Raw genomic sequence first — 22,033 nt, 5'->3', positions numbered from 1 at the left:
AATTGATACCTTCAGTACAATCAAAACATAAAGATGAAACAAGACTTTCAGCTGCTGATCACTTCCTGTCCTCTCACAGATGTCGGATCGATGAGGAGGTGACCCACAAGGCCTGGCTGAACCGTTCTAACATCTTGTTCACGGGGACGGACAAGTGGTCGCTGGACAAGCGTGTGACGCTGGTCAACAGTAACAACAGCGACTTCTCCATCCACATCGACAAGGTGCAAGTAACCGACGAGGGGCCCTACACCTGCACCTTCCAAGCCAATAACAAGCCCCGCATCGCCCACGTCTACCTCATCGTCCAAGGTCAGCCACAGAGTTGAGACAGAATATAAGTGACTTTAAAGTGTTTATTGCTTCTAAGCCTCGGCTCATTTCCCTGATATATCCAGAGTCTGTAAGTTTGATTGCCTCTGCAAAAAAAAAAAAAAATCACCCATGGTACTGTAAGCTGCCTTGAATAAAAATATCCGCTAAATGGCTTAATTATGCATTTCGTCATTCATCCGAGCGTAGTGCTGTCTATTGGGTGTGATTGAGGTTTGACATCAGGGGAAGCAATTAAACTTTTCTATGATTACGTTTCAGTGTTCCTTTTCTGGTAAATTACGCTTAAATGTATGCTTAAATTTATGATATACAACTTTGTAGTTAATGTTTTTATGATGTTTTAGTATTTAAAGGTTGGTATTTATGATTACATCAAAATGTAATTACTTGATTATGTCTTGCTTGAAAGCTTAGTGGGCATATTCATGCAGTGAAAAGGTAAAGCTAAGGCAGCGCAGGTGACAGATAACCATTAAGTCGAGTTGCAACTCTCGGTGCCATAAGAAGGCAGAGTCTGGGCCCATTTGTTATTTCCACACGGTTTGTGAGGGTTACTCGTCTTTATAAACAGGAAGTTAGGCAGAGTAGATGGATGAGGAGGTGTGTTGAGAGGATGAGGTACACAGAGGGGCTGTCCAACTGCCTGACTAAATAACTGACAGTGCAGGACCACTACTGGGGCTCAGTCATCAAGTCAGCGGCTAAGTGAATGAGAGTTTGACTGATCCTGAGTGACATGATGTATTGGTGCAACACTGCCCAGAGGATGGATCTCAGACCATTCCCCCTGCATTTGTCAGTTTTCATGCATATTTTGGCCTGTGTAGTGCAGATTGCAGATATACATCACCAGCAGTATGAAACTGAAAACTTTTAACAGGATATATTAGGAACATTCTGCTGGAGTGAGAACACAACGCCTGGCTCACAGCTCTCAGCTCACACTCCTGTCTGCAGGGTCCAAAGCTTGGCACAGATGACCATACAGTATATACCTAATTCCAAGTCATCTGCAATTTCAACCATAGCTTGATATCACACAAAATAATTACACCCTCAAGTCAATGCATCCGCCACTCCAATCCGTGCTTTATCGTTGCGAGTATTCAACTTTAGCGAGATAGAGAAAAATAGGATCCTCGGTAAATGTCTCACAAAAAAGCAATTTCAGGGCCAAGCTCATTAAAAACAATGATAATGGGCCATTTAAATTCAAGGGCCATCTTGTTATCAAATTAACTACACAGATAGTGCTCCAACATTTTGCGAGTTTGGGGCAAAACAGTATTCAGGGGTGGTCATTCACTTAAAACTAGAAGGAAAAATTTCTGTGACTCCTACTTCTACAAATGTCCTTTTCTTTAAAGTTCAAATTAGAACTGATATCAGGAGAATGGGATTTTAATACCCATTCACAGCAATTTAGAATTCAGTGCATTTTAAGTAAACGGTCAAGCATACTGTTGCACAGTTCAGTAAGCACTCAGACACGGATCATTAATCAGCTGATTGCCTGTCTGGCTTAGGTGCGGGGATTTGCATCATCCTTCAAACACTTCAGTAGGCTGTAAGACCATTCCTTATCAATAATTGCATAAAAGAGGATTTTTTAGGACATATTTTAATAATATGATCTTGTTTTTCAGTGCCGGCCAGAATCGTCAACATCTCCAAAAACGTGTCGGTGAATGAGGGAGAAGATGTAAACCTCTATTGTCTGGCAGTGGGCCGGCCTGAGCCCACCGTCACCTGGAAAGACCAGAAATGTAAGCTACCCATTCTTGTTTACTTGTCTTCAGATCCAGAGATTTCTTGTTCACAGCTTCACCTTTATCTCCCTGTCTTCACAGTCATCCCTAACCCTGTTCTGCCTCTTAAAGTCTTCTTTTTTCCCTTTCAGCCTAAAGGTTTATCAGCATTCAGCACATGTCTATGTCTTTATCCCCCATTCCTGTGTCATCATCCTTAAACCCAGCTGCTTAGTCTGTCCCCATCTTAAATTCATTCTCCCATATTTTCCCTATGTCCCAATGTTTTGTCCCAAATAACCACCCATTATACGTAATTATCCCCACCGCGCCACCCGTAATCATCAGCATCTGTCTTCATCCACCCTGTCAACCGGCATCACGATGCCAACTGATGCTAACAGCCACTTTTGGCGTTAAATCAGTTATTTTTAGCTTCCGCCAGTGTGTTGAATCAGAACTAGTTCAGGGTGGTCAGGATGCATGACTTGATAGATGAAGTCAAATCCATTTGATTTCATCAGCACAGCATTTATTGTGTATCTGTTCCCATCTTTGTCACAACTAATGTCCAAAGTCAGGCAAATAACCATTACACAGCCTCTAGAGATTGTATGGCTTTAGGGTTTATTAGCACTGTAATGGTGGTGCTGTGTCATCTCTTTGGCACATAAAGAAAAACACTGTACTCTTAGTAAACCACTGTGCCATGACTTAATGTTCCTAAGTGTATTTTACTACTGTAACTGTTAGCTTTGAAGTCAAAAATGCTTGTCATTTTTGACTTGTGTAGTTTTCTAATGCATTGTTTTTTTGTTCCTGTCACTTTAGTTAGTTTATTTCTTTGTGTGTGTAACACCCAGTCATCAAGTAAAAGATCACTAATTAGATATATAAAATGTCCTGGTTTTAAGAAACAGCTTAGCATATTATTTATGTGGTGTGATCCGCTCGCTGTAGTTCTCTTTCTTGATTGAAAAAGACTGTCTGATTACTACAGTGAATTTAGTTTGTTGTGTGAAACAGGGGCATGTGTGCCAGAAGATTTCAAAATACCTTGGATTGAACTTTAGAATCTGACACGCAGCAAGTTTCATATGGAGATATGACAGAGCGAGGATGATTTTTTTTTTAGACTTTTCCAATGTTTTGACAGTCAAATAATGATCTATTTGTGAGGTTGGCATTGCATCAGTGTCATCAAAGTTTTATATCGTTTGAGTGAGCACTTTTATTACACATCATTATTGGCTGAATTGTAGCTTGACAACAGCAGCAACAGCAACACAGATCAAATGCAGCACCATGGCAAGCAATAATAAATAGGTCAGTGTGAGCAACTACTGAACACAATGTAATTATACTGTTAGGCCAATAAATGCACAATCTACTGTACTGCTGTACCTGCAGACAGCTTTGGGCTTGCTCAAAGGCCTGTTCCACCTCCTCTCCCTTATGCATGTCCCCACTTAGCTTACTGTGAATGCAATGTCCTTCCCAGCACAGTTAGTTTTTGTGAACCTATACAGTACAGTACCTCAGGCAGGGACAAGCCTGTTAATGATCACACACACCCAAAGATACACAAAAATATAGAGAAAAGGTAACCATAAAGCATGCATGCGCACACACCTGCAGTCTTGCACACAAACACATAACCTCACATCACAAACTCTGTGCAGTTGTCCTCACTTGCAAGCCCACAGCATTTCTCCTCTGTCAGCAGTAATCCTCCCTCTCTAACGCTCCCTCCCCACCCCCCACCCCCCACCCCATCTCTCTTCTCTCCCCATAACCCCTCAGCTTGCAGAGAAAGAGATAGGGGCCGCATTGCTATTCCGTGGGAGTCTCTGCAACCAAGCCATCAGTTGCAGGAGACCAGGGGCGGTGGAGAAAGGGGGGTGGACGAGCCCAAAGAAACAGCAAGAAGCTGCCAGCCATCTGTCCCCATTACTCAGAGAGTGCATAGAGAAACTGCAGGGAGGGGAGATGAGGAGTGTATGTGGAGGTTCAGTGTAAAATGTGTGTGTACACCAAGATAGAAGGAGGTGCAACTTGCAGACGGCAAGACAGCAAGACAGAGACCTGCCAACAGTCTTAAACACCTTTGCAACTTGTCTACAGTCTTGGTACCACAGAGTCCCTGCTCACATACAGATAGTCATGCTGCTCTGCACTGTTTGCAAGCGCTGTCTGCTTCATCTTCACCAAGGCACAGATACAATCTATCGTACCCATTCACTCTCAGTGGCATCCATCAGTTGACCCTCTCAGAGACATACAGGCATTCTGTCTCATTCAGTTAAATACACCAGTGCATCAGAGCCTTATCATTTGACATCCCATCCATTAAAACACACACCCGTTAAGGCACACAGGCTTAGCATGAATGAATGAAGTGGTGGGGAGGAAGAGGAGTGCACCCAAAGAAGAAAAGGCTTATGGTTGGTTTGGTTGAGATTGGTTAAATGATTTGGGAGTTGTAGAGTAGCAGGTTAAATGAGGTGCACTTGGTCTTGATTCAAGGCAGAGGTTGGTAACAGGTAGTCAGTAGATGCAAACAAATCCAAAGAAGGGACATGCAGGCAAAAAATAGACACAGTTATGAATCATGAATCAGTAGATAGGAACAGAGGCTTGAAGCCACAGAGCTCAATAGATGACGTGGCAGAGGACTAGACTTTGTATGCAGGTATATATACTGAGTGGCAGGTGTAGTTTGATGTGTAAATGAGGAGCAGGTGTTCAGGTGGGTGTGGAAATCCAGTGATTGGGAAAGATGGTAAAGTCTGAAGGCATGCGGTCAACAGGTGGAGGTGTTGCCAAGGAAAGTTTATTTTTCAAATTTAAAAAAACAAGTGTGAAAGCATTCATATATCGCTCACAATTCTTTAAGAAACAAATGTGAGGTGTTCTAATCAAAAACGTTTGTTTATGTGATGTACTTATGTTAAGTGATAAGGCTGACGACATTCTGTATTTTTGTTATTGCCAACAAATCCCATGAAAAGACCGAAACCAACAGTGCATTAGTCCCTCTCTTCAACTTCCTTACCCTGTGGCTCTCAGCCTCAAGCCCATTTGTTCATTGAGGACATACAGTAAATGTTGAAAAATTAGTCCCATACAGTTTATTTTTGAAAAAATGCTAAACAGTTTTCTAAAACAGCTGGGCACTGTTGTTTATAGCAGATTTTACTCAAACAGGAGTATTTGTTGGGGAGTATTTCCAGCTGTGGATTTGATGTGCTAATGAGTAATGTAAATTTATACATAAGAAAAATATTGAATATCACCAAACGTATCCCTTAACAAATGTTGGCTGCTTTATTTTTTTCTGTGGAGTAATTTTAGGCATGTGTGAGGAGCACCAGGACTTGGTTTAAAGTCTGCTGTAGCTCAACTAGCTCAACTAACACATTTCTGTCCCTTACTCTTCCAAATGACATGTTTCACAGTCTCAGCCTGTCCATCCTTCTCTGTTTTAACCTGATGTCAGACCTCTCTGCCTTGACGGTAGTTTGTGTAATGGAAATGGATAAGAGGAGCCAAGAAATCAAGTGCCCTGATGATCTAGTCAGGCTCAAAGTGCTGCTGGGGAAATAGAGCACAGTTTCACTGTAGGGCAGGTCAGAACCCCTGATCCTTTCTTTTCCCCCTCTCATTCACACCCCCCTCTCTTCTCAGGTGCAGTCCAACTATCTCTAGTGGTCAGGAGTCAGGCTCCTTCAAAAGCCATAAGTGGTTGATGGAGCTGTATTTTACAGACCATTGTAGGAGTGCCAGGGGCCGGCTGCAGTCAGATATGATCTCCTACCAAAGTGGAGAGAGGTGTGCGATGCAGGTCCAGAGATCTCAGGGGATGGAGAGGGAAGGAAAGAAAGGGAGGGTGAGAGGGCTGCTTCTTTGCGCTGTCATATTACATCACACATAGGTGCCATGGATGAAAAGTCCATAAAAAAAAAAACAACCACATCAAATACCCAATTCAACATCTCTGTTTCCCTCTTTATGTTGCTGTTTCTCTCTTTTCCCCTCTATCTTTATATCTGTGTATCTCTTTCAGTTTCTTGCACAGTATCTCTCATAAATTATCACTTTCTCTCTGAGTTTGTAATGCGTTCTCTAGCACACGATTGTTCTCATTTTTTATTTTCTTTGTCCTTTTTATTTCCTCGAAGTCATCTGTAACAGCCTTGTGTGTAATTCCTCCAGTGCTAGTTGTCTGATTCTATCTTTTTTCCCCTTTTTCCCCTCTATGCCGCCACAGCTCCTCTCCTCTTTGGCAAAGTTGGGTGCTCTGCCTGCTTGACAGAGATGTCACAAGAGAGCTGTATTTATTAGGCTAATGGAATGAGTGAATAACATTGCACCCAACCCACCCCGACCCATCACCCAGCGCCTTCCTGCACTCGCTAGGGTGGCAAAAGCAGCCATCACCGCGCCTGTCGCTTGCTGCTCAGCCTCTGCTGCAGCAGCTGCAAATAATCGTCTCCAGCTCAGTAGCCGCACTAATAATCCTCCAGTATAATCTTCAATTAGAACCGCCGTGCTAATCTCTGACAGGAATAATCGTGGCGTTTAGGGTCTTTTTGTGTGTGTGCGTGTGTGTGTGTGTGTGTGTTGCTCACAAACGTGCTAAGGAGCCATTTGTGTGTTTGTGAGGAGAAGTAAAGGTCCACTGATTGACAGTGGTTGTGTGTGTGTTTGGGAGGGGGGTGGGGGGGGGAAGAAAGGGAAAAGTGAGCAGCAATTTAAGAGCTGGATTTCCTTGTTAGTGGTGAGATTATATATTATGTCGTGTTCCACAGTCTGACTTCTTTAATGGGGTAAAGGAGAGGAAAAAAAGCCTAATGGTTTTGGAGGCTGTGAGACAGCTGGCTGCTAAGACTTGTAGGAAGGAGGGGGTGTACTCTCATTCTTCTTCTCTCTCTGCTCTCTTTCTCTCTCTCTCTCCGCCGCTGTCAATCCAATAACACCCTCAACATCCATTCCCTCACATGAAGGAGCAATAACTTGTAGAATGTCCCTTCTACTCTCCCCTCTGAAGAGATTCTGTGGCTGTTTGTCGCCCGAGGAAAAGCAGGGAAAGTGCGAGACTGACTAATTCAGTTGTGGGAGCACCTGGGAGTTTGTCAACATCAGGCAACAATCAAATATTCTTCTCACTATGTAATGTAATGTGATGAACAAGCTGTCACCTCCTGGTGTGTCCACTGCTTGGAAGTAAAGCTTAGTATTTCCCCAGACACTTAAAAAGTAATGGTGTTGAATCATATTTACTTACTTTGCATCTACACAAAACTTCACCAATTGACCCGTTATTTTACTAAACAAACCAGCCTGAGGCCCTTAATTTGGATCATGAAACAAATATTATTCATATAGAATCAATTTTAATTGATTATAGATATTATATTAGGGCTTCGCTATAGTTTAGAATAATTTAGTTTATCATTTTTGTTGTCCAAATTAATGACTCCAAGCAACTAATTGTGATTAAAATAAACACAATGAGAAATGTTCTGAATTGTGTCTGATATGAAACACAGCTCATTGCATTAAACATCATTTTGTGTATTTAATATGTAATCTTGTATTGATATGCATACATCAATTTCAGAAAATAGCCCTGATATTGATTGTCACCCATTCACCCATTCCAAAATATGCATGTTACCTGATATATGCATCAGTCTGTCCCTCATGCTCTTAAATCATGTTATCTGTAAGAATTTGTGTCTTTTCAGTCCACCTGCACCAGTATCTCAAGTAGTGAACCTTAAATCAGTTGCCTGGTTTTGATATATAGTGACCTCTGACCTCTACCTTATGCCATTAGATGGGTTGGTGAGTGAGGGGGAGTTTCTGGACATCACGGAGATCAAGAGGCAGCAGGCCGAGGACTATGAATGCATCACCAACAATGGAGTAGCTCCACCAGATCAGCGCAAGGTCAAGGTCACAGTCAACTGTAAGTACTCCTCTCTGTGCAACAGTGGTGATAATTCAAGTCACACTGCTGACCCTCCCTTGTTATGGTATAATGATGTATTAATGATATATGTAAATACTGTAGATACATTATTATGTATGAATTCATACGTCTTAATTTTGTACTCTCAGGTGGTTTTTCAACCTTGGGAGCAAAACCAGGGCTGACTTGAATTCACTTCTCAGTGAAGGCAGTTAATTGCTGAATTCTCGCCATCATTTCCCCCCTTGTTTTTTTTTTTTTTGCCAGACCCTCCCATGATCACAGATATGAAGAACATGCCAGCCCATTTGGGTAAGACAGCTATCTTGCGCTGCGAAGCCATGGCAGTACCACCAGCCTCCTTCGAGTGGTACAGGGATGACCACAGGTGAGACCACTGAAGACTTCAGTGCTAATTGGATACTTGGACCATGTCCACAGTAAAACAGCTAGATGTGTTTTTCTCTCAGTGGCCTTTGATCCACACTAAGCATCTGTTTTTTTACACCCAAAATGGAGCATTTTGAAAATGCTCTACAGAGTGGATAAATCCAAAAACACTGGCCTTGCATATCAGTGTGTACAGTGTTGACATTGAAAACTGAGCTTTTGAATCCATGATGTTTGCATGATTTACAGTTCAAAAGACTCCTTATTTATCTTATACTGGTCCTACATGCAGCTCCTCAGTTCAGCCTCTGTCTGAAACAGGCCGTTTTAGCTCCCGTCTCTTTAGCTCCTGTCTCTTTAAGGCCCCCGTCTTGATGAGACCACTCTGTTCTGATTGGTTAGCTTCCAGAAGCTGCATTTTGGCAGACTTACGCTAGCTCCAGAGGCTACATAGACAAACAATAGAAGTCAGATTTTGCTTCTTTTTCTTGTACTTTACTCGAAATATAAGCTCCTCAAATACATGTTCAAGACCAAATCTGATCTGAAATATGCAAGTGGATGATGCAAAAAGCCCATGAAACAACCTTAGGAATAAAGACTAAAGGGCATCAGTGGGCACGTACGAACAATCTTCATCAGTTTGAATTGGAAGTAGAGGTAACTTTAAAAACAGTGTTCAGAGGAGGATGAAGCCCTGGCTTTTGACTTAAAGGTGGCATTTTTAATACATTCACCTCAAGTTTTGGAACTTGACTTGACCATGTTTAACATGCAACATTATAATAGTGTATAAATGACAGTAAATCACAAAAAGCATGATATGTTCCCTTTAAGAGGACGACTTTTCCCTCTAAACTACTCTGTGAGTGCTCATTTTAAATGTCAATATAGCCAATCACACAATACAGGTGTTGTCATTAACCTGCACTTGTCTTTATTTTGTGATCTTGGTATTGATTGGTCGATGTCTCAGTGCAGCAGCCCAGGAATAACAGTTTGCCAGATTAACAGGTAGCATTGATGAGCCGCAATCAAATCACCGTTTGATACTCATCAGTTGTCTTACAACTGAAACAGAAAGATGGGAACAGGACAGAGGTTTAACCAGCTGAGACTCAGCAGAGTAACCAGGCTATACCTGTCCCTCTTCTTATTACAGGAGATGTTGGCTATGGATGTTTAATAGAAATGAATAGAAAATTAAGACACGTTTTAGCTATTTTTTCATATTCTTTTGGCACTTCAATGTGGACACAGCTCTTTCTAAAAATGATCCAAAACAGCTTGTAGTTTTCACACATACACAGCATTTTCAGATTCAGCCAGTTTGCTATATGGACATAGTCTCAGCAGCCACCCATTCGCCTAGCCTCTGATATTAGTATAGGTTTGAGATAATCATGTTTTTGCCATCTCTGGAATGGTGAAATATTAGCTTGTTGGAAACCTATTTGTTCTCTACTACCTACACGTAAACTGTCCTTCCATGTTTATAAAAGGTCCCAGAGAGCGTAGAAGAGTTGATTTGGCATCAGGCAAATCAAGACACAGAAGTAATTAGACAAACTTTTGCCAGCCAGAGACAGCTGTTAATAGAGTGTAATGGGCCCCAGCAGGAGGTATCTGTTATTTATGGACTGTTAGATTTCACTATTAGTAAAAGGTGAGACACAGCCGATGTGTGCAGGGGAGCTATGTTGTGTGGTCGTCTCTGGAGAGACGGAGAAAAATCCTCTTATGTGGGCTGAGTCACTAGGTGTGATGTTATGTTGTGTTATCTCTTTTTCTGTCACACTCTTTTTCTCATTTTCTTCCCGCTTTCTTCCTTCACTCCTGCTCCCCCACCACTACCACCCAGGCCGGTAGAGAGTGACAACACCCTGAGGATCAAAAACGAGAAGACGCGCTCGCTGTTGCTGTTCACCAATGTGACAGAGAAACACTTTGGCAACTACACCTGCTTTGCCTCGAACCGTCTGGGGGCTTCCAACGCCAGCATGCTGCTTTTTCGTAAGTTATCACACAGAACAACATGCAGCCGCACGCACACAGTGACACAGTGTGCATGTATGCAAACCCTGGCTTTCAAAAATACACAAATGCGCTGACATTTGTCTCGTGTAACTATCAATCAAACATGCAAGAGCTTGAACAGACGCACATTCGAGACACACAAAACAATACAGACGCAATGACACACTGTTTTTCCCTCTTCTCATTTTTGCTCTGCCCACAGCACAGCATTTTCTCAGCCCTCTCCTCCCTCCTTCTCCCCATTTTCATTATTCTCCGCCCCATTAAAGCTTTGCTTGCCTATATTACCATCTCTCTCTCTCTTTCGTTCATGCTCTTACCCTCCATCTCTCGTCCGTACGCATTCCTGCATGCACACACATGCAAGCACACACAGACGGTTGCTCTGCTCTGTCCCGTTACCCAAGAAGTTGTCATTTCTCTCCAAGCCCAATTCACATTAACCGTCCCCAATGAGCGATTTCCTACCCTTCCATTTCCCGTCTCCCTCCCTCCCCCCCCTTTAGTGCATTCGGCATTACCATCTTAAGTGAGTCCTTCATCTATCCCCTTTCTTCTTTCATTCCTTTACCCATTATCTCGGCCAGTCTCCCTTCAATGACTCACTCTACCGTCAGACCCATACATCTTCCTGCTCTCATTTTCCACCACCGCTGCCACTTCTGTCAGCCTATCTCTCCATCATCTGTCCTTCTGCCTCCTCTTTCCTTCCTAATCTCCTCCTGCCATCATTAGAACACAACAAACCCCCTTGCTGTTCTGGACCGGGCACGGAAAATCGGACCATAATCTGATACTTTTGTGGCATTTCTATTCATATACTGTCCCTCACTGTCATTGCCTCCCCTGACTTCATTTCCCTGCTTTTGTATCCCTCTGTTCTCCATTTTAAAGTTGCCACATGTAGCACTTTAATATCAACAACCCACAATCACATCGAAATTGGCACATTATTGTCTCAACCAATGAGCCCATTACTGAGACCACTGGCAGCATGGATTAGCTTTTACTCTACACTGTTATATTATACATAAAACTGCCCAGTGGCCCACTGGTACAAAAAAAGGAAGAGAGAAGGTTAATTAAGGTTTCTTGTAATTGTCCTTTGGAGCATGATGTAATTTCCATATCCAAATAAGATATTCTTGATGGTATATTGGATAATATTGAATAAGATAATATTGATTTTTGTTTTGCTTTCTGGAGAACCATTCTCAGGTCATCACTCCAGCATTTAATGGCTTTGTGACTTGGGATCAACCACGTTAATAAAGAAATTAAATAGACCATGCACACAGGGAAAATCCTGACGTGTCAAACATAGGTGTAACTAATAATATTAATTGATTAACAGGCTGTATTCCATTTAGGTGTTCCAGTGCCAGGGTGCCTGTATTTGCATGTGGGCTCTGGAGCTTGGCTTTCTGACACACCTTAAGGGAAGAGAGCCATCATTAATGTTATTAGTTTCACCTGTGCTTGACGAGTAAAAACGTCAGCCTTGGTCTATAATATGTTAACTCCCACATTTCATGGTTTTGTACCTTGAGATGAACCTGTTACAGAATTAAGAAATTCAATAAAACTTTCTCATGGTGGATATTTTAATGTTTTGAACACAAGTGTAACTAATAACATTAATATTGGCTGCAGTCCATTTAGGTGTTTCAGTGCCAGGATGCTGTTACTGTGCATCCTGGCTCACTGGCTTTGCTTTCTGGCACACTTAAATGGAACAGAGCCATTATTAACATTATTAGTTTCACAGTGTGACAAGTCAAAATATCAGAGCCAGAAACCGTTCCAAAAGATGTGAGAGGACGATGCAAACATCACATGGAAAAACCTTAGCAACAACCTTGGCAACAAAGGCTGCAGAATGGATGGCTGTTTGTGGGCATGTGTGAGGAGGTGACGTCAGCTTGTTGGCAAGATAGAAAAAAACTGTTGCAAATTAATCGTTCAGGGCAGGTAGCATTTCTACATATGTTAACCTCAAGTTATAGAACTTTGACCATGTTAAACATGGATATCCAACATCATAACAATGTATAAATAACAGAAAACTACAGAAACATAATAGTCATCTTTAAGTAAAGAATTGTCTTAAATGGGGTCTAAATGCATTTTGATATGATGTGATAAGATACGATATGATTTATTTATGGATTACAGACACAAAAATAAAATCCAAGGGATAACATGTTAAACTGAAAACACTTATTTCCAACATGATCCCCAGCTGTTAAAGGACAAAGAAACATAAAGAAGCACAATGCATTCAACGTAAAACTAACAATAAAATCCTGAAATCCAAAAACACCACAATTTAAATTAAAAAAAAATAATTTAAAAAAAGAATACACCCACATAAACCCAAATACAACAACACAAGGACATTTTGATAGCTAGAGTAAATATGTCATTATGATTTTCATCATATAAAAAATGAATGTGGATATTGAAAGCCCACCCCCAAAAACAACACTATAGAGAACAGTTGCAGATGGTTGGGTATAGAGCTGTTGGATTATGGAGAATGTAGTTCTAACTTTAAGAAACATTATCATTATCGCAAAACACAAGCTAACTTTTAATTGTTTGCAATAATTATACCAAGGTATAAGAATTCATTTAGGTAATTAATTGTGATATCTGTAAATGATTACACAAGCTACACAAACAGAGACCATTTACATCTGGCAGTGTTTGTAGCTTTCTGTGTGTTTTTAACTTTTCTTTCCCTCCTCTCTTCTTTTTGGTCCTTTTGTCTTTGTGCAGGACCGGGGGCCATACAGGGGCGAGGAACCGGTTTACAAGCAGGGATGAGCGTCGGCATCTGTGTTTGGGTTTCCCTCTCCACTATTCTTCTGCTGAAGGTGTAAAGATCGAGCTTCAACTGGAATTGTCCCTAAACGTCCCTGAAAGCCCCCCCCTCTCCCTCCCTCCCTCCCTCACTCCCCCTCTGCGGAAGGAAGAAGGAAATGAAATTCTTTAATTACGAACCCATCACTGTGAACAAAAAGAATATGCATTATTCCAGGAGCCATTGAATCATTGCATCAAACACACGACCACATCACCCCCATCCCCTCCCCAAAACCCCAGCACCCTCAATTCAATTTCGAGGTCAACTCATCATCATCATCATCATCATCATCTCTTCTCCTCTCTCTCACACACACACTTACAGTCTGTCTCTCTCTTTCAGTCTCCCAGAATGCCTTGCAGATTTGTCTGACTTGGTACTTCCGCCCTCACATTGTTTCCCCCTCATTATTACCACTGGGCTGATGTTGATAGAGAGTGTATATTAATGATTATTGTGTCAGTGATCAATGAGAAAATAGACAATGAGAGAATAGCTAACAACTGGACGATCATTTATGTAATATTCTACATAGACTAATGACTGACCTACAATGTTTGCCTTATGGAAATGATTCATATAAATCACAGTATTATGGTGGATGAAATGATAGTTATAATGTGATACTGGCGGTCATGTGACCTTTTGAAAATTGTCCAACTGGTGGCCATGTGAACCCTTTGATCACACACACACACAGACACCTTCACACACACACGTATGGCTTTTTAATTTTAACCGTGTAGCAGTGAACCTGCTATGAATGATGTCAAAATGTATAAAAAAAAAAAGGTGGGTGGTGTCGGCATCCGTCTTAACTCCCCCCTTGTGTAATTTGGGGGGGATTTATACCAAGGTTGCGCATGTAGACCCCCTCACTACCCAAACCTTTTTATCCCCCACTCCCCTCTGTTCAACGTGCTCTGTCTGTTCGCATCGCTATAGTGTTCTCTGCTCCGTGTCAACCCCCCCCCAGCCCCCTTCTTCCTACCCAGTGTAAATATATGCAGTACAGAGGCCACGCCAGCGACCTCAAGTTGCCTGGCGCTGAACGACATCTCCCACCTGCCTCAACTATGCTCCAGTCTTCTGAAGCAGCAAGAGACTGTCCAGTGACAACAATATCTTCTGTTTCAAAGCTGCAGCTCCATCCTCTTTGTCGCTTGTTGATAGCATGTACCGGTTAGAGATGTTCCTGTTGTGAGTCCATACTCCCTACACTCCCTCCTTCCCTCCCTCCCTCCCCGCACTGTGTCTGTTTTACTCTGCAAGGTTACCTGCTTTTACTTTTTTGGTGTTAATAATACTACCGATGATGATGATGTTAATAAGTATTTGAATAACTATGAATAGTAATTCCATGTGAGAAAAAAAAGTGAACAAAATCTGATGGTAATGAGCCGTGCGTGGGAAAATAATTTTTGTACTTAACTCTTGAGAAGTCACACACATTGAACAACTACAGCGAAAAAACAAACAAAAAAAAGATGTAAAGTTTTCGATGTGCTCTATTTTGCCATGACAAGCTTTTTAAAAACACATTTGAAACAGTCTGAGGGATTATGTCATCCGAGTCCAGAAGCAGTGAATGATGATGTAATTTATAATTTGTAACAGTTTATGTATTGGACTTTTTTGTCATGCTGTGAACTGCATTACACACACATATACAGCATATTTGTCCACTTATCATAGTGTCTCTCTACGACCAGCTAGATAAATGATTTGGAACCATGTCAATCTCTGGTCGTGGGCATAAGTCGGTTCTTGTCCGGCCGGGCCACAGGCAGATAAAGATGTAATTAGCCATTACCTGTGGCTGGCTAAGTGAAGGAGCCCGGGCTCCACCTGTCCCTCCTGCCAGCCAGCGATGGCCCCCATAAATCAAGCTCAATCCTGCCACTGACAGGAATCCTCTTCAAGGACAACCTTGCCTCGGTGCACCAGTACTCCCTCCAATGTGTACCTGTGACATGCAGGCATGGGCACTACAAAACCCCCATGGCACAATTATCCAGCCACTTCCCCCACACAGCACAAACAGTGGGAGGTAAGCCCGTATTTCAATACAGTGGCACTCATTTCTCCGCTGAAACACTGTTTCACTCACATGCAGCGACTATATGCAAATTTGCCACAACAAGCCTGCACGGAGAGATGAGTTTATCCCAGCTGAACCCTGACTACTGCAGCCTTAAAGGGGAGTTACTCAGTATTGAATCAGTTGTCTGAATGTGTTTTGTTTGATTTTGTTTCAAACCAGCAATAACCCCTAACTCTACTGTGCAAGAGGTATCAGATATGGTTAAAGCCGTGGTGTAATATCTGAAAAATTGCCATTAACAAGATATATCAAATAAGTCTGTTGTTGTACTTTTACTGTGTACAGTACTCTGAAATGATTGTGAAGCTCTGTTTAAATGGCCCTTAATCTAAAACACTACATGTTGTACTCAAAAAGTCTTGCCCTCTGCAATGTAGTCGGGTTGTCTGTGTTACAGAACACACACTGTTTGTGCATGCATCTTGTTGCTCCAAAAATAATGACGGATTCCATTTCAAGCACAAGAGCAGGTCGTTTGGTCAGTGCTTCTTTTTTCTGTCTCACTTTTTCATCCTCTCAGTATCGCTGTCTTTTATGTTGTTTTTCTCTGTTTCACACTCACATACTGTACATTGTTCCATGTCAGCATCCCACTGGATTTGTCAGTGGCATATAACATCTGTATGTACATAATCTGTCCTTGATGAAGAAAAAGAACAAAAAACAGAAGAAAAGATCAAAAAAAAACACGGACAAAAAACATTCTGTCATGTTTCTCAATGTGGGTTTGAAAAAAGCACGTTAATGTTCGTGTATGGGTGGATTTTGAAAAAAAAAAAAAACAGCTAACATTGTATGTTTTGTTCAGGTTTATGGGTAAAGGGTCCAGATGAAGGGGAACTCGGGCAATATGACTTGAAATCGTTGGGTGGTGATAAACAGAATGTGGGAATTTGTACAAACAAGCAGCAAAAGAACATGTTTTCACGGGTCATGATGTATGTAAATGACTCACACTTCTGGTGCCAGAGAGGAGGACTGAAGAGGGTGTGGGCAAGGAGGCAGCAGTTCCCCTGAGTGCACATACATGAGGGTAGATGAGGATGCTTTTGAGAGAGCAACTGGTCCGGTGGGCCTGTGGGAGGATACCCTGACAATGCAAATCCAAAAGCTGAGGGCCAGAGGGAGATGGGATGACACTAACCAGACAGTGAACTCTCCATTTAGGGGAAGGAGACAGACAAGCACTCATATTGCATTTCCAAACTTGAGCACTGTGGTCTTTCCCAGGGGAGGGTGTACCACACACACTATTTATGGTTGCACTATGTAATATGAATAGCATTAACATAGCCTTGATCACAAACACAGTCTGGCCTACTTCAAGTGTATAAATAACACCCCAGCCGGGGTTCAGTGAGTTTACAGTGATATAAACGAGACATTTGCTCGGCCCCTAATTACATCCGGTGCACCCTGATGAGAAAGTGTTGATTGGCTCATGCAGCTGAAGGTTACAATGATCTGTTTACAGAGTCTTTGTTAATAAGGTGTCATGAAACAGTTGTTTGGATCTCACAAAACTAGCACGTTGTGCCAGTTTACAGTGCATTGCTTTTTGCACTTTGATAGCTATATTTTTGTTTGTTTTCTTGTTCCTGATGAGATTTAATTAATGGGTTTGCATGTGTGAAAGCTGGAAATTGAGGTGAATTGATATAGTTGTAAATGAATGGCACTTTTTTATTTTTTTATTGATTGTTAACATATCAGCGCAGTGGTATGAAATGGATTTTAGGAACAGGGTTTGTAAAATACTGAAATACAGTTTCAGAGCACTGTGCCTTTGCTGAGAAGAGTCAGGTAATTAAGCTCTTTAGGGTGTAGGGACAGATACCGCACATTGTCTCTGAACTGTTGCAGTGAAATAGTGAAATTATTAAGGTGCTTTAAAGCCAGGACTGCGTAAGCCCAGTTTGAATGTACTTTCTTACTGTTCTTTCTTTGTTTTATATATGGCAGGCTCTCGCTGGAGCCTTTCCTACAACACCTTTGCTACATAGAACAGGTCCTGGACAGACTTTCAATTCAGAATGCAATGGTTAATCAATACATTCGACTGAATGGCTTTGGAATAGAGCAATTTCTCCCCAGCCTGCCTTACCAGGTCGCCAGAAGCTGAATTGATCAAGTGTCTATAGACCAGCCTTAGAACAGAGAGCATAATTCATCATGCCTGATACAAGACACCCCTAATTGCGCATCGATTTTAAGCCCTTCTCTGAAACTATTTGGGCAAGCTGTAATATCAGTTCAGTAAACTATGTGTTCAGAGCTATGGTTCGGATCCAGGGAATGAAGAATTAATCATTTGCTTTTATTTTCAATTCAATTCAGGCTGGTATTCGCTGCTTGTTTCTCTACATAATATAGTGCTAACCATATAAACTCACCGGGCTTTCACACTGTATGTGCAATTTGGAAGGTGCTGTTACATAACGTTACATTATATGTTACTATTGATGACAGAGATGTAACCTGAATCATTTTGCAGTTGCCGATGTCAGCAGCTATTGATACTGTGTATCTAGAGGCTTATGCTTGTATGTAAAATACACAAAGATAAGGTATGAGACCGCAGTGCAATGGTAAGAAATTATGTTAAAGATTATAATTTAACAATGTTAGAAACTGCAGATGTTGCAGCACCAGAGTCAGTATACCAAAAGGATATGCCACGCAGAGTGACGATTATATATGAATGATTATCATTGTTCTACATCCACTGCTTGCATCCTTTACAGCAAAGCACGTCTAATTCCCATATATTATCCTAATTATCCATTGTTTACCAACTATCTACAGGCTCATTCAGTTCTCATGGGTAAAGTCAATGTTGCAAGTCTATTAAGGCCCAGTACTTTTCCATTACCACAGCTAATGAGTGCATTAGTAGCTTATACAGCATGCTAGACAGGACGGTGATGACGAAACATGCTTCACACGCACGCTTCAGGTGTTCAGAATGACATCAGTTTTGTTAATCACATAGATAGATAGATAGATAGATAGATAGATAGATAGATAGATAGATAGATAGATAGATAGATAGATAGATAGATAGATAGATAGATAGATAGATAGATAGATAGATAGATAGACACTTTTATTTTCCTTAAGCATCATTCATTCAGGTGTTCTATATATACAGATGGGTGACAAATTAAAGGAAAAACCTGAATAAATGAGTGAAGAAACATAACAAATGCAGATGCTTCCACACAGGTGCACTGCATGGTACAATTAAGCAATTAACATCCAATCATGCTCTGTGGTATGTATGAAAATGCTGAGCAGGCCCAGCTGATTCTAATTTTGTATCAAGATGGCAAGAGGAAAAGATCTAAGTGACTTTGAAAGAGGGTTCATTGTTGGGGTACGGATGGCAGGAGCTTCAGTCACAAAGACTGCTCAGCTGGCTGGTGTTTCAATAGGAACAGTAACTAAAGTGATATCTGCATTTAGATCTATGGGAAAGACATCAGTAAATAGGGTCAGAAATCGTGGTCGACAGTGCACATTTGATGACCGTGTTGCTTGGGCGTTAGTGCGATATTTAAGGAAAAACAGAAGAGCAACTCTTCCCCAGGTGACTGAGAATGTCAATGCATGACGTGATCAGACTGAGTCAGCAAGAACAGTCCGTCGACAATTACATAGAGAGGGATGTTATGCTAGGGTTGCAGTACATAAACCCATCATTACAAAGATGAAAGCACATTTGAGAGTTCAGTGGTGCAAAACACATAGGCGCAGATCTACAGAGATAAAAAAAAAGGGATATGGTGAGATGAGTCACCATATTCTCGACAAGTGAGTGAGTGCATGTGTGGCGTACACCAAGAGAACAGTACAGGCCTGAATGCTTGACCCCTACAGTGAGGGGATCGGGTGCCTCTTTTATGCTGTGGGGGGCATTTTGCTGGCATGGTTTGGGTCCACTTGTCCCCTTAGAGGGAAGGGTCACTGCAAATCAATACAAAGTTGTTCTGAGTGATCACCTTTATCCTATGATGAAACATTTCTATCCTGATGGGAGTGGTCTCTTCCTGGATGACAATGCCCCCTTCCATAGGGCACGAGGGGTCACTGAATGGTTTGATGAGTATGAAAATGATGTGAATCATATGCTATGACCTTCACAGTCACCAGATCTCAACCCAATTGAAAACCTTTAGAAGATTTTGGACAGACAGGTTAGACAGCACTCTCCACCACCATCATCAAAACACCAAATGAGGGAATATCTTTTGGAAGAATAGTGTTTCATCCCTTTAGAAGAGTTCCAGAGACTTGTAGAGTCAATGCCAAAGTGCATTGAAGCTGTTCTGGCAGCACATGGTGGCCCAACACCTTACTGATACACTTTATGTTCTTCCATTAATTATGTAATGTAATGTATAATGTATTTAAAAACCGCAGCTTGCAGCAAAGATGTTGGGCAACAAAGCTGCCAGCCTCGCCCTCTTCCTCACTGCGACCACAGATGGTGTCTTGTCAATCACTAACCTCTCTAAGAACAGGAGCGTCTGGCTAATTAACAGCGAGCTGCATTCCACCAGTTGAGCAACAGCAATGCTCACACAGCCCAAGCAACACAATGGAAGCATTTCGCCCACCACATCTCCCCTAGTCATTAAGACGCCTACCACACATCTCCAACATAGAAAGAGTCCCATTACTTGGCCCCTCTGAATCACCAGCCCACGCCTGGCATTTTCCTTGTCAATCAACCAAGGGGTAAATATTGGTTGTGGTGCTGAGAGCTGACAGGGGAAACTCGGATTTCTTTCACAAGTGACAGCACCAACTAGTGTTTTTGTGCTGATTTATATTGCAGTTATGAGACGGTAGGGGATGCTGGGGATGCGGTGGAGTCACCAATGCAGGCTACAAGTGTCTTATTACCGTGTAAGGTGCGCTTGAGGCTGGAATACATGACAGGATGTATGATAGGGACTGGTCATGTGCTGTGTGCCTCAAGAGGGCAATAAAAGTGAACTGACTGCAGGATCCCACATTGCAGAGTAATGGAAAATGTCTCATTTGGAAACTAATAACAAATTTTACCAGAAGAGAACTCACCGTGTATAATTGAGGGAATGAGTTGGCTTAGGTTAGTGTCGAATGTGGAACCAATTTCTCTTGCCTTCTTTCCTTCTTGCTCTCTCCCTCTTTCTTTCTCTCCTCACACACACACACACACACACATTTAGTTTCCTTCATCCTTCCTCTCCCTGTCCTGCAACTGCTTTTTTTATTGTCAGTATGTGTGTGTGTGTGTGTGTGTGTGTGTGTGTGTGTGTGTGTGTGTGTGTGGAGATTATCTGTAAAATTTCTGCCCTCCCACCCCTCAGTACTCCACGTTTGCCCACTCTGATGTCGCTGATATAAATGGTGTGCTTGTGTGTGTATGTGTGCGTCTATGTGTAAGTGTGTATTGAGCTCCACAATGAACATTAGTAATTCAAGGGGTCTTACATTCCAGCATCTAACAGTACATGTGCATCCATGTGCATGTGATCCTCTGATCTGCACAGGGCAGGGATGTTTGGTTCATTCATAACGCCGACCTGGATTACAGGCATTTGTTACATTTTTCAAGATCTCATCAATGTAAACACACAAGACAGAGAAAAAAAAATCACCAAAAGGAACAAAACATTTGTCTTCCACCCTGACAGATGTTCAGTGCTGTGAAGCGATGATTGTACTTCTTTTTGATTCATTTAGTTGCTGAACTTGTCTTCTTTGACTTTTATTTTGGAGTGTGTCTTTTTTTTTTTTTTTTTTTTTTTTTTTCAAAATCCATGAAGTGAAGTTAAAAATGATATCAAGTGGAGGGAGATAAAAAAAAATAAAAATCAGTTTTGTTTTTAACAGAACTCATTGTGTGTGGTTTGTGTTGCTGAAAGCGTGGTTCTTTGTTAGCCCCTGTGGTTAGAAAGGAGGCGAGGTCAAGCGAGCTGCTTCAGCTTGCTTTTTCCTTCCTGCTGCGTAAACAGCCTCTGGTTGTGGACTTGTCTCAGAGATTTTTATTTTAAATATCTGCATGCTCAGTTTGACACTGTCAGAATACCTATTTCATATCAAATTGCTTTACGAGTTACAAACGATACAAATGTTATTACAATTGTTATCATTCATGATAGAATTGATTTAATTAAGAAATAATTGTTAAGTAGTTTGTCAGGGTCTGTTTTGATTAAAACTGGCTGTCATTATGTTGTCAGTGTTCATTTCTAGTTACAGGGGTCTAGTTAGAAATTAGAGGCCATACACACTGGAGGCAGCTCTCCACTTGCGCTCCTCTTGTCTATGACAAACATCTGTGTCTCCTTATCCTCAGCTTCAACGCAGTTCCACATATTCAGACGTTAATTGTCAAACAAGTCGATAATGGCTTTTCGGAGCTAATCTGCTTTAATCAATTGTAATTAGATAATTTAAGCAGCGTTCCCTTTGTTTAAATCTGTCCAGGAAGGATGACAGGAAAAACTATCAAGTTGTATTCTATTCAAATTTGTGTGAAATGACATTTAAACAATAGTTTCTGTATGGTAGTTTTGACA

The 22,033-nt window shown here is 41.6% G+C and overlaps 1 protein-coding gene across 1 annotated transcript in view; it reads left to right on the top strand.

The window, feature by feature from the left end:
- The window catches only part of iglon5 (IgLON family member 5), a 102,099-nt gene extending 83,420 nt beyond the window's left edge, over positions 1 to 18,679 (top strand). Inside the window, exons 3-8 of the mRNA XM_044360364.1 lie at positions 80 to 312; positions 1,983 to 2,102; positions 7,927 to 8,058; positions 8,329 to 8,449; positions 10,313 to 10,464; positions 13,270 to 18,679. Of these exons, the coding sequence (XP_044216299.1) occupies positions 80 to 312; positions 1,983 to 2,102; positions 7,927 to 8,058; positions 8,329 to 8,449; positions 10,313 to 10,464; positions 13,270 to 13,373 (862 nt within the window). The 3' untranslated portion in view covers positions 13,374 to 18,679. The remainder of the gene's footprint in view (positions 1 to 79; positions 313 to 1,982; positions 2,103 to 7,926; positions 8,059 to 8,328; positions 8,450 to 10,312; positions 10,465 to 13,269) is intronic.
- Positions 18,680 to 22,033: the final 3,354 nt, after the last annotated feature.

Source organism: Thunnus albacares, chromosome 8 (assembly GCF_914725855.1).
Source record: "Thunnus albacares chromosome 8, fThuAlb1.1, whole genome shotgun sequence".
Lineage (NCBI taxonomy): Eukaryota > Metazoa > Chordata > Actinopteri > Scombriformes > Scombridae > Thunnus > Thunnus albacares.
This window is presented reverse-complemented; position numbering and strand designations above follow the sequence as displayed.